This window comes from Diabrotica virgifera, chromosome 6 (genome assembly GCF_917563875.1).
Source record: "Diabrotica virgifera virgifera chromosome 6, PGI_DIABVI_V3a".
NCBI lineage: Eukaryota > Metazoa > Arthropoda > Insecta > Coleoptera > Chrysomelidae > Diabrotica > Diabrotica virgifera.
Window position 1 is genome coordinate 215,032,730 of NC_065448.1, and position 12,937 is coordinate 215,045,666.

General features: G+C 32.3%; 1 protein-coding gene across 4 annotated transcripts in view; it reads left to right on the top strand.

Annotated features, from left to right (window-relative positions):
- Nucleotides 1–7,308, top strand: part of LOC114336133 (UDP-glucose 4-epimerase) — a 72,793-nt gene extending 65,485 nt beyond the window's left edge. For 3 of the 4 annotated variants that reach the window (XM_028286460.2, XM_028286463.2, XM_028286462.2), the window contains exon 6: nt 46–7,308. In XM_028286460.2, coding sequence (XP_028142261.1) covers nt 46–456 — 411 coding nt within the window. In that variant the 3' untranslated portion in view covers nt 457–7,308. The remainder of the gene's footprint in view (nt 1–45) is intronic. The other variant, XR_007698989.1, reaches the window with a different exon arrangement.
- The last annotated feature ends 5,629 nt before the right edge of the window (nt 7,309–12,937 follow it).

The following is a 12,937-nucleotide window of genomic DNA, read 5'->3' on the forward strand; positions in this document are numbered from 1 at the left end:
CATAAATACTATTATTTTTGCTTATTATTGTATTTATCTTTTTAGGTAGCCGTAGGTCGTCGTGAAAAACTTCAAGTATTCGGCAACGACTATCAAACACCAGACGGTACAGGAGTCAGAGACTACATCCACATAACCGATCTCGCCATTGGCCATCTGAAAGCGCTAAATCACATATATTCTTCTAGCTTTAAATCATGGAAAGCCTACAATCTCGGAACAGGTCGAGGTTACTCTGTCCTTGAAATGATCAAGGCATTCGCTGAAGCATCAGGAAAACAAATCAAATATGATATCGTAGAAAGAAGAGGCGGAGATATAGCTGAGTGCTACGCTGATGCCACTCTGGCTAAAATCGAACTAGGGTGGCAGGCCACCAGGGACGTTATGGCAATGTGCAGGGATACGTGGAATTGGCAAAAGAAAAATCCCAAAGGGTTTCAAACTTCTTCTTGAAAATTGATGTTTTTCGTTGTGAAGCGTAGAAAAGATACTGCGGAGTTGTAGCCTTTACGAAATACATAACTGAAAGTCGAAAAATTACCATGATAATAAAAAATGTTCTCGCTATAATGTACTAGGTTCGTTCATATGGATGTTAAATTAACACTTGTAACACAGTAAGTCGAAACTAAACACTTCTTTTCTGAGAAACGCAGTGATTAAATACATTCAATGAGTATGTATTATATTTTTATCGCCTTTTGTAGTATAACTAAATGGAAAATGGAGTACATATAATAAATAGTGTACAATATAGCGAAGAAATTCCAGACATCATTTATCTTTGCCTTCATAGATCGTATCCAGCTGTACTACTACTATCGTTGTGTACGCGTGCGATCTTGACATATAGTCGCTTTAAGGTGGTGGTACTCATAGTCAACACATTTCCAATTTGGAACTAAAATATATTCGCATATCCTCTAAAAAAAATGCCACATCTAGTACTGTAAGTAACTCAAATGTTATAATAAAATCTCTAAGTCTAACTTGTTCAGTTCTGAAAAATCGTGCACTCTTAAGTTTAACAAATTATCTTCACAATTTCAGGTCCAACTTATTTTTATCAGCAAAAAACGTGCATTGCTTCATGGTAGCTAATTTTGGTCTAGTAGCTAATTTTGGTTTTGGTCTAGGGAACTAGATGTTGTATAATTTTACTTTTATTGAGTGTCCATTACAATGGACAATGGGAAAAAGTCTAGTTTAACATCCGTATGAATCTAGTCTTAAGCGTAATTAAATTGATATCGAAGGTTATTGAAAACGGAATCAGTAGCACAATTGTAAGGCAACGCAGGTTTTTTTTTTAACAGCAATTTCATTTCAAATAACTCAGAGAACAATTATAATTCTTTCCATTATTAGAAAAATTATATAAAATTTTTTAATATACAGCAGATGTCGGTTATGTTAAGGTTTTGCCTCGCAAAACACGTAAACACAGAAATAACATTTTGTTTACTAAATGTTGTATAATTTTCGTTTTATATGAGTGTCCATTACAATGGACAATGAGAAAAAGTCTAGTTTAACATCCTTATGAATCTAGTCTTAAGCGTAATTAAATTGATATCGAAGGTTATTGAAAACGGAATCAGTAGCACAATTATAAGGCAACGCAGATGATTTTTTTGAGCAGCAATTTCATTTCAACTAACAGAGAACAATGGTAAATCTTTCCATTATTAGAAAAATTATATAATTTTTTTTAATATACAGCAAATTCCGGTTATGTTAAAATTTTGCCTCGCAAAACACGTAAACACAGAAATAACATTTTGTTTACTAAATGTTGTATAATTTTCGTTTTATATGAGTGTCCATTACAATGGACAATGGGAAAGAGTCTAGTTTAACATCCGTATGAATCTAGTCTTAAGCGTAATTAAATTGATATCGAAGGTTATTGAAAACGGAATCTGTAGCACAATTATAAGGCAGCGCAGATTATTTTTTTGAGCAGCAATTTCATTTCAAGTAACTCAGAGAACAATTATAATTCTTTCCATTATTAGAAAAATTATATAATTTTTTTTAATATAGAGCAAATGCCAATTATTTTGAGGTTTTGCCTCGCAGGTTTTAAGAGCAACCATTTTTAAGGCATTGGTTAAGTAAATCGAGACAAAAAAAAACAGTACCAGGTGCACGTTAATCTGAACATAATTTTAAACTTCATAGATGATAAACATAAAGGTTAATTAACCAAAGAAAGCAACAATATTACACCTTACTGTTATGAAAACTTTTACGCACGTTTTTCTTGTTAAGATGAATATAAAGGAGAAATGTATTTGATCAGTGCGTCCTCCCAGTCTTGACGTACGGATCAGAAACACTTACCTTAACTAAAGCCTCGACTACCAAACTAAGAGTCACGCAGAGAAAAATGGAGCGGTCAATGTTAGGAATAACTCTGCGAGACAAAATCAGAAACGAAGAAATCAGGAGAAGAACAAAGGTGACTGACGTCATCGAAAGGATAGCCAGGTTGAAGTGGAGATGGGCAGGACACATAGCCAGAATGACAGATGGTCGATGGACAAAGAGATTATTAGAATGGAGTCCAAGAGAAGACAAAGAGAAGCGTCGGTCGACCGCCTACAAGATGGACTGACGACTTTAGAAAGCTAAATAAAAACTGGATGAGAGCGGCGCAGGATAGATGGGGTTGGAAACGAGGGGAGGAGGCAGGAGGCCTATGTTCAGCAGTGGACTTTTGAGGCTGGATGAAGAAAGGAGAAGCTTATCAGTTCTTTTGTTGATTGAGATGTTTGACTTTCTTGACTGGGTTTATTTACTGAGGCGAATACGCTTCTAAATCAGTTATTTAGTATTCATCAACACAAAACTGTTACAATGCTAACACTACTCGCCCCAGAATGATTTATTTGGTGTCGAGTTGCCAGATGCGATTTTCTAAATCCCCCACTTTTAAACTAAAATTCCCCAAATTTAAATTTTTGCCACATTTTAATAGCTTTATTCGCGGAGACAGTCCATGACTGGTTTCTGACTGATACGCATGCGCAGTTCCGTTTTCAAGCGCTTAAAAACGGAATTGCGCATGCGAATCAGTCAAAAACCAGTCGTGGACTGTCTCCCCAAACAAAGCTAATTAATTAGTAGCAGTAGTACTACGAGCATGTACTACACGGTAGTACCCAAATGCAGAGAACAGAAAACCAAAATTATACTACTTATCAACAGAGGGCGCTGAAATAATTCATAGGTTTTATCGTCTTCGATTATATGACAGTAGAATATACAGTTCTTTTCTTCTTTCTATGTATATTCACAAATTTAATTTACCATGACCGTTAAAATTCTCCATAATTCTTCCCCCAAAAAATCCCTCAAACATTTTTGCTTATAAAAATTCCCCCAGACGCATTCAAATTACCCCAAAAATGGGGGGAAATACCCTAATCTGGCAACTCATGTCCAACTTCCAATCGTATGACTGGTGGGAGAAGTCTGGTGACTATAGACAAAAGTACGTCATTTGCGCAACCTCATTATAGTCGGCATTTGCAGTTACCTTCTGTGATATATTTTCAGTTATGTATTTCTAGAAGTACATTATATGTGTCATTTCTACGTCACAACATTTGAAAAATTACTACTTAAGCATTATCTACTTTATACAAATATAAATTATATGTTATACAAAATAGGAATGTGATATACGTTTATTTAAATTTACTGTTTAGTTTTGCAGAGTATTAGACCATGTCTCATGAGTAATTGCTTGATGTGTTAGAAACGGTTATTATAACATTTAATTTAAAGGCACTTATCAAAAGTAATTGCCTCTATTGTTTATTTCAAACTAGTGGCCTTTTGAGCGATATTAGGTTCATATTAAGTGGTTCAAAAATTCTTGGATGCTCGTGAAGGTCATCCAGTATCCGGTATTTCAAAGAAGCACGTGGAGAAAATTGCAAATAGAATGATATTCCGTTCTATTGGCAATTTATCTACATATACTCCTTTTGAAATACCGCAGATTTTTATTTTCTCTATAACTAAATTATTGTCCTTCTCATCATTCATGTTAAGGCAAAAAAGAACTACCCCTCTTTGTTTAGCCAATTTTAACCAACATATTTTTCAGTCTTTAACGCAACAGTTTTTTATGGCAAAGTATGTTTCCCCAACGTTAAAAACGTCATTAGCTTAATAATCCTTATGTGTAATTGATTAAATTTTAATTAAATTTTCAATCTATAGCGCTTCGTCCACGTCAACATGATCACCAGAACATCTCCCATTTCATATTATGTGGTATATTTTCTTACCATAGAACCTTTCCCTTGAATCCACATAAGTTCTATAGGGTTTAGTTAGCATATTTCCTTTGTTTTGCCACTTCGTCAATAACGTATTGTACAAAGTAACATTTGTGTACATTCACAATTGCTATTTTTTTTTTTCATTATGTCATCTTAGAAAATTTCTTCTCAGAAATCTACTGAATTATTTGTGTTTTTTTTTTCAAGCAGTTGTGGACGAGTTTCCAGATCTTGAATGGTACGGAGTCTGCTGTAATTAACTCTATAATTTGCTCAAAGTATTCCTAAAAAATCAGCACTCACATCTGTGTGTCAAACACGAATTTCTGTTAAGCCTTTACTCAAGCAACTTGATATAAAAAAAAAACAAGACGAACCATTTACTATTTGCCACATAATAGGGAACTTGCACATTTTTTTATTACATAATAATGTTCAGTTTTGTATAAAAATGAGATTTCCAAAATTTCACGCTTCAAAAACTCATAGTAACTTAGAAGTACAAATTTAAAGTCTTCTTTATCTTAAAATGGTTCAAACGACCCGTGACGTCACAGAGTTTAACTAAGGTTTAACTATGTGGTTCAGTTTATGGTTATATTTACGTATATTCTTCTTCTTTAGTTTATTGGCCTCCACCTACTTATGTATTTGGCCAGCTCGTCGTCGGGGAAAAAAGGAAAAATATTTATATTCTAATGACATTTATCGTACGTCGTTGTAATAATATATACCAGTTTGTTGAGACTGGAGTTTGATACAGTTTTTGAAGGAAAGGAAAGAAGGTTTACTATTGAAAATAAAACCATTTTGTAAAAGTACAAATTTTCTATGAATAGCTCAAACGATCAAAAACACTTTTAACGTCACATAACTGTATTTTTTACTGACGTTTATAATGTCTAATTTAAAATTATATATACAATTGGTGTAGAATGTAAACATACAACCCGTGACGTCACGACGCGTTTTGGGGTGGCTGGTATAAGTTGAATTTTTAGTAGTCTTTAGGGGCCAAACGAAAGACAAACAAAACTTTTTTATCTTTGATACAGGTTCTAAATTATGTTCTGTTGTGATTTATACCATTTTTTTCGAATTTAAAATTGTATGCAAGTTCCCTATTAGAAATGAACAACAGATTTAGATAGGGTTAAAATTATCTTGAACACATTGAGCTAAACTGCATATCAAAGCAAAGGAATATTCCAAATCAACAAATGTTTTTTGTAGTAATTAAATTTTAGTTGTTTTCAAATTTTGGATTAGAAAATGAAAGTGATTTTCAGAATTTTTGTTTAGATTTACCAATTATGTACATGCAATGTTAAATAATGCAGTTTCCCTATTGCGTTTGTTCCCCACATTCCGAACTTTGTGTTTTACTTATTGTTTTAAGTATATCTATATTTGCAGCGGACACACCTTTTCAAATTATGAAAGAAATACATATTTTACTTTTATCTGATTTTAATCAAAATATATTTTCATGTTCCTTGTTATGTCCCACTGGATGACATTTATGAATAGTTCATTTAATTCTGTATAAAAATACTTCTAGTTGGCAATCATCATGGAAAGAGTTTATCATTTTTCTCGATCTGCAGCAGTTCTTTACTGTTGTTTTCACTCCATTGCTTTAAATTATTCAACCAGGACATGCTTCGTCTCCCCGTAGTCTTTTCCTTCCACCTTCTCTTCTTATTCCTAAACGATCATAAAACGGCATCTCATGTTTTTAATGACACAAATGTTATCGATCTCAAAACTTACCTACCTACTCTTCAGTCGTAGTGTAGACTTTGAATGGAGTCAGTTTTAAAAAGAAAATGCAAAAGTACTCCAACTATGTACTACATTTTGACTACTAGTCAAAAACCAGAGTAATAATTTTTGTGTTAAAAACTCTTTCCTCAAAGCATGAACATGTTTACCTGTGAATATTGTTAACTGCACAACGGAATTCATAAGTCCTATGATCTCCTGTACGTTATTGTTGCTCATAAAAACATGTTCTCTGTATGTCCCATATGTTATGTCTTATACAATATGTTCAGTTTTCGATTAGATATAAGCGACTGTAAGAAGTGCTAAATTCGGCAACATTGGTTAATCCACTATCGTTGTTTAATCGCCGAATGACGGCGAAAGACGTGTGCGCTTTGTTGCCATTTATAGACCGTATATCTAATATGAAACTAAACATGCTGTATGTACACCACTTCCGAGTTCCGAGGCAGAATGAATTAAAACTATGATGTTAACAACATTAGATTGTTTTAAATTTAAACTTACCATTAATTACGTTACAAATACAACTAGTTCATAAAAGTTGTCCAGAGAGGAACCAGTGTTAAAAGTACTATTATCTAGCTATTTATACTATTTATTGTTGTAACATATCCTGTGTGTATATACAATCGACATTTTTAACTTATCGCCTATCATGAAATTGATTTTTAAAACTTGGAGTTTTTTCACTGATATAATATATTCAAAATGGTTTAAGCTGAAATTAGATGTGTGCTTGACTATTTTATGACGATTAATATACTTAATCTAGTAAAATCTACTTTAATATGGTGCTCTTGATGATATACTTATGATGTACTCTGTATTTTACCTGGTTTATTGCAAACTTAAAAATACCCGTGATTTTTTTTGGTTTTCCATAGATTATTCGTATAAAGCTTAAATGTGGCAACAAAGCACAAGTACTATTTGTATAACTTATTCTTCCTTGCAATATGAATTAATTTAACAATTTTACGATGACAGTCGTCAGTAAGATATCTAAAATAAGCTTATTTCTGACTTATAATTAAAAGTAGATTTTAGTAAATCTAATAAATATTACTCAGGTTTAAATCATTTTGAAAGGAAAATTCTTCGACTTTGATCTAATAAATGTTAACTTTGTAAATGATATTTAAAAAATAATGTAGACACATTTTAAAAAAATGTCTGGCGTACAAAGTATACAAATATATTATTTTTGTATCAGCAACACGTATTTTTATTTGTGAAATACCATAATCCTTAAAATTACAAAGCCAAGTCGAAGTTACTTGAGTATACCTCGGAAGTTACATATTCGGAACACTGTCTAGTAGATCTTTGACCAGTGTGTGTTACCTGTACTCACTTAGGGACCGGAAACATTAAAACTCACAAGAAATGTAGTAAAAAAAATTTGAATGACTCTGAGAACTATGGAGTGCTAGATGTTGGATGTCTCATGTCTCTCTAAGAGACCGAATCCCAAACGAAGAAATACTTCGTAGAAGAAAAACAACAAAAGCTATCGAAAAAAAAAGAATGTGTGTGTACTTTGTACGCACGTAAGAAGTTATACTTCTATTATGATTTCAACGAAATTAATATATGTACTGTAAACAGTTTATTTATATTTTATTTAAATATTAAAGTAATTTTAATACTTACTACTTTCCAAAAATGTTTATTAAAACAATACCAAAAATAAAAGAATAAAACACACAAACACATTAAAAAATGCCACAAATGATTTCTGAACAATAATTATTGGCAAAAATTTTAACTAAATACGTATTTTCTAAAAAAATATATTTAATAAATATACATACTTACAATCATAAAATGATTAAAAAAAATTTGCATTGGGGACCGAACCCGCGTATCATATGGCGGTTAGATTTGAAATCCAAGCATTTTAGATTTTAGCTACAGCCGTTATGTGGGAATATAGACGAACTGAACGTTTTAAACTTTTCACAGTTCTGAATTTAATGAAATTAGTTTGATTTTTGTGGAATTAAAATACAACAAAACATGCATAGAGTAAGAAAATAATATATTAGATGAATATTGGTAGAAATTTTGTTGGTAATCAAATTATGTAACTCAAAGCATTACCTACTAGGTAGGTATCTATGTAATTTTTATTACAATACTGAAACATTTACAATTACGAAACTGTTGCTTTTAAAATCTATTTAATAAATATAAACGTGCAATACACGTTTATATTTATATAATATAATTATAAACGTGCTTTTGTCTTTGTCCTCACAACAATAAAAACTAATATACACAACATTTGTTTACCCATAACCGACATATTGAACAATTATTGACAGGTCATTGTAATTACCCAATCAGAGCACGTATAAATTTTCAGCTGCGCCCAGGACTAAGACTTTTGATTAATTCGCGCTAATACACATTTACTCCCAAATGCGCCCAAAGATGTATAACTTCAAAAATCGCGTCCCTTAAATTGAATTAGGCTGGACACGTTGCACTGTGGTTCCAAATGCTGAAAACGTGGTCATGAACCTGTAAAAGCCTATTCGCGGTGTGCAAGTACTTGGAAGGGAAACGAGAAACGACCGTACGCGAGTCGCGGAGAAATATTGCAACTATCTTAAATAATTCATATTGTCAATTGAAATTGTCAAATTGACGTATATTTCATACCTTCTGTCATTGAAGCAGAAAAATTATATATTGCTCCACAATATTGATATGATATGCAATTATTATATAAAGGTAAATTTAATTAATTGTTTACGTTTGCATAACATAACCTGCATCTTATTTTTTCCTATTATTATTTTTTTGGACTATGGCCTTGACAATTATCCAGCAACCAGGACTAATATAATTGGCCAATATAATTAAAAGTGCGAATAAAAGTACAGAGCGTAGAAATAGAGGTCGCTTTGCCGAACTTGCACGGTCCCAATATTGTTCATACACTTTGGAATTACTTTCGTACCTAACCTAATGGTTTTTGGGACCGCTGGTTACTAATCTGACATTATTTTTTTTTTTAAACAAAATGGCGGATCCAATAGAGTGGAAAGAAATTCGAAAATTTTAAACGCATACTTTTTCAAATTTTATATTATAAATAGTGTGACCAACTCCACTTCAGTCGAATCCGGGACAAGGCTGAAAAAAATACCTGAAATCCGGGACTTTTCAATGAAAATCGGGCCATTTTTTTTCACAAGACGATAATTAAAATACAGAAACGAAAAAAAGGCCATCGTTTTAGTTTTCGTAAAACTATAATACCACGATATAAAATGCATGCGTTTTGGATGTGGTATTAGTATTACACTCTAGAAATTGTCGACTTTTTTCGTCCCACCAATTCAATTTGATGAGAATTCTTAAAGGGGTAACTTATTCAAAATTTCAAAATATAATATTACCAAAACGTTGAAAATTCGGATGGCCCGGAAGCCTGCTTGTCCGGGACACGACTTCGTAATTCGTGCCATGTCCCTGATTTTTCGGACTAGTTGGTCACACTAATTATAAGGGATGTTTGAAACGGCTGACTACGAATACAACTTCTTATTGAAGTACAATATTTAGAACCTATTTTACTTATGTACAACCGCCAGAATAATCTAATATGTGACATTTCACACTTTTGTATTTAAACAACTGCTAGCAATGCAAAGACAGCTAAACCAATTTCATTCTGTATCTTCTTACTGTACATTTTAAGATTAATAAACGTTAGTCTCAGAACTCTGTACTTTTTGAATATATCTTTACATTTTGATTACTTCACGTATATTTTTACTGTTTATTCATTAACAAATTTTATGCATTTATTGTTATTAAATCTTAAGTCAAACTTGGTCATACGAAGATCACCCACGACTTTATATTAAAGAAGGAAGCCCCTCCAATGTGTTATGTGTGTGATAGTGAACTAACAGTGCAACATATAATAATAGACTGCCCCCTCTACGTTATAGAACGACAACATCAACAGTTACCAAATACATTTAAAGATTGTTTAAGTGAAAACAATTCATCCAAGACTCTCAATTTTTTACGTACTATAGGACTCATTAACCAAATTTAATACTTTGTAAAACTTTGTAATTTGATGTCAATCCAGTTCATTGCTAATAACCCTTTGTGGTTGAAGCAAATTGTAAATAAAAAAAAATCTTGAGTCAACTTTTATCTTAACATTAATAAATACTTGAAAAAGAAGAATCTGCTTTGAAGCGATAAAATGGATAAACTACAAAACTTTTTACAGCGTTTTCAATATACACGTTCTTTTTCACTTTCAGTGCCGACCAAAATGGCGTCGTACATGTCTCACTTGTCCCTGAGCTATGAATAAGACTACATCCGGTCTGGTCCTTACAACTGCATATAACGTATTGTCGAGGTTAACTCCGAAATTTAATTTCACCTTTACTTTTGTTTTGGCTGCCCACAGAATCAAATATCAAAGACTTAGTATGACAAGCCTTTTCACCACCACCCAAATGGTAGATGAACATGACACACATGTGTGTCATGTTCACCTTACTCAATGAAAAATCCCTTTTCCTCAAGTTCAATAGGATTTTTTCTTACGTTAAGTGGAACCTTTGTACCATGTTTTAAGACTGATGGATTTTTTTCAACAAAAATCATAAGCACACGACATAATATGCAAGTTTCAAGACTCTTTCTTAGAAACTAGAATGTTTTTTTGAAGAAAATGGAAAAGCACAAGAATGAGAGAAGAATATGGATGAGTTTAGACATCATTGATGACTGTAGTTACCAGCCTTTAACCACTTATAAAGCAAGTTCAAGAGGGTGAAATGTTGGTAACTAATTTATACTTGTTCTGAAGCTATTCTAACTGGGAAATAAGCCACAATTGAACATCAAAAATGATTTTATTGACTTTTCGACTTCCACCTCGGACGTCGTTATCAAAATACAAAAATGTAATATATTATGTAAATAAATATAAATAAAATAATATATAAACGGTAATATTAATATTTTATATTTTGATAACGACGTCCGAGATCGAAGTCGAAACGTCAATCAATCATAAAATGATCAAAGCCCAAGGTTAACTATTAAAAAAACCCTTAATGATTCCTAAAAGTAGGCAATTAGGTGAAAACAAAAACATCAAAGGATGAAATTTTTTAGTAAAATTGTTTTCAATGCTTTGTAAAAGAAAAACAATTATTTTTACAAAAAATAAATACTGATGCAAGGTAATTGTTTATTTCACAAAAAAATAATAAACATCTAAATAAATTTTAAACAATGTAATATTTAATATGTACAATATAAACTCATTTCAGATCTTTCTTGGCAGTCAGTTTTCAAAGTATTCTTAAAGGATTACTAATAGTATAATAAATAGGTTGTTCGGATCCTTAGCGTTAGGTCTTTAGGATCTAGTGGATCCTTAGAAAACGGCCAGCGATCAATATAAATAACATTTTTAACATATAAATTACTTAGAATTTTGACACTCAATATCAGTCATAAACCTTCTGAATTTTCTGATTATCATTCTAAGAATGGTTTTATAATTGAAGACCTAAGTGGAAGAAGGGGATATGTTACAAAGCCTACCTTTTGAGATATGGGCAGTTTTAAAGTTTTTATTCCTCTACTTTTATCATGAAAATATTGTTTGTGTTATTTGGCTTTATTTAAATTGCTATAAGCATCCCTTTACATATAATGTTGATAATTTGTTTTTATTTTTAGTATTTTTTTCTTAAAATAAATAAAAACTGTACATACCGCCTTCTTCCATTAATTTTAGTTTGTATAACTATCCTTTATCTGAATGGATGAAGGGGGTATGTTGCATGAAATAATACTCTGTAATCAGTTTTACAGAAATTTATGTAATTGAACACAAAATAATCTTCATGTGCCGTGCTCGATTATCGAGCGTTGGCTATCAAATTGGCTATAGTAATTTTGTTGATGGCAGTTCGAAAAAGGGATGCAGAGGATCTGTTAAACCATTCTCACAGTTTTCTAAGCCATGACGGTCTTCTTCGACCTATCCCTTCTTCTTCCGTCTACCTTGCCTTGTATTATTAAATGGAGTATATTATATAGAGTGAGTTTTATGTATGGAAAGCCTCAATTATCTCGGAAACGGCTTGCAGGATTTTTTTATGGCTTTTGGTGAGTAAGGGTTTTATAATGCGGACGATATGATAGTGGTAATTACATTGTTGTCAGATCTTCCGTTTTTCTGGAAATGGAACTTTCTTGTTTCAAATGGAACACCCCGTATATTTTTTGCGTTTTGAAATCCTTAAGAAATGCTGATTATTTTTCGTGTTATATTCCCTATACCTAAATGCCATAATTTCGGAGTTATTGCTACATTTATTTAAAAAAAAATAAACAAATTTTTTAGACATTATTTTAAATTCTTTTGATCATCATCATCATTCTCTTTGCCTTATCCCTATGAGGGGTCGGCTTCCCTAATTGCATTTCTCCACACAATTCTATCTTGGGTCATATCAATATTAATCTCCTTTACCAACATGTCCTGCCTTATCGTCTCCCCCCAGGTCTTCCTCTCCTACTCCTTCCAGGAATCTGCACTTCAGCTATTCTTCGTATTGGGTGGTTAACGTCTCGACGTTGAACATGACCAAACCATCTTAACCTATGCTCTCTCATTTTGGCATCAATTGGTGCCACACCTAGACTTGCCCTAATATACTCATTTCTAATTTTATCCTTCTTTGTCACTCCACTCATCCATCTAAGCATTCTCATTTCCGTCACATGCATTCGTTGTTCCTCTTTCTTTTTCACTGCCCAACATTCAGTTCCGTACATCTTAG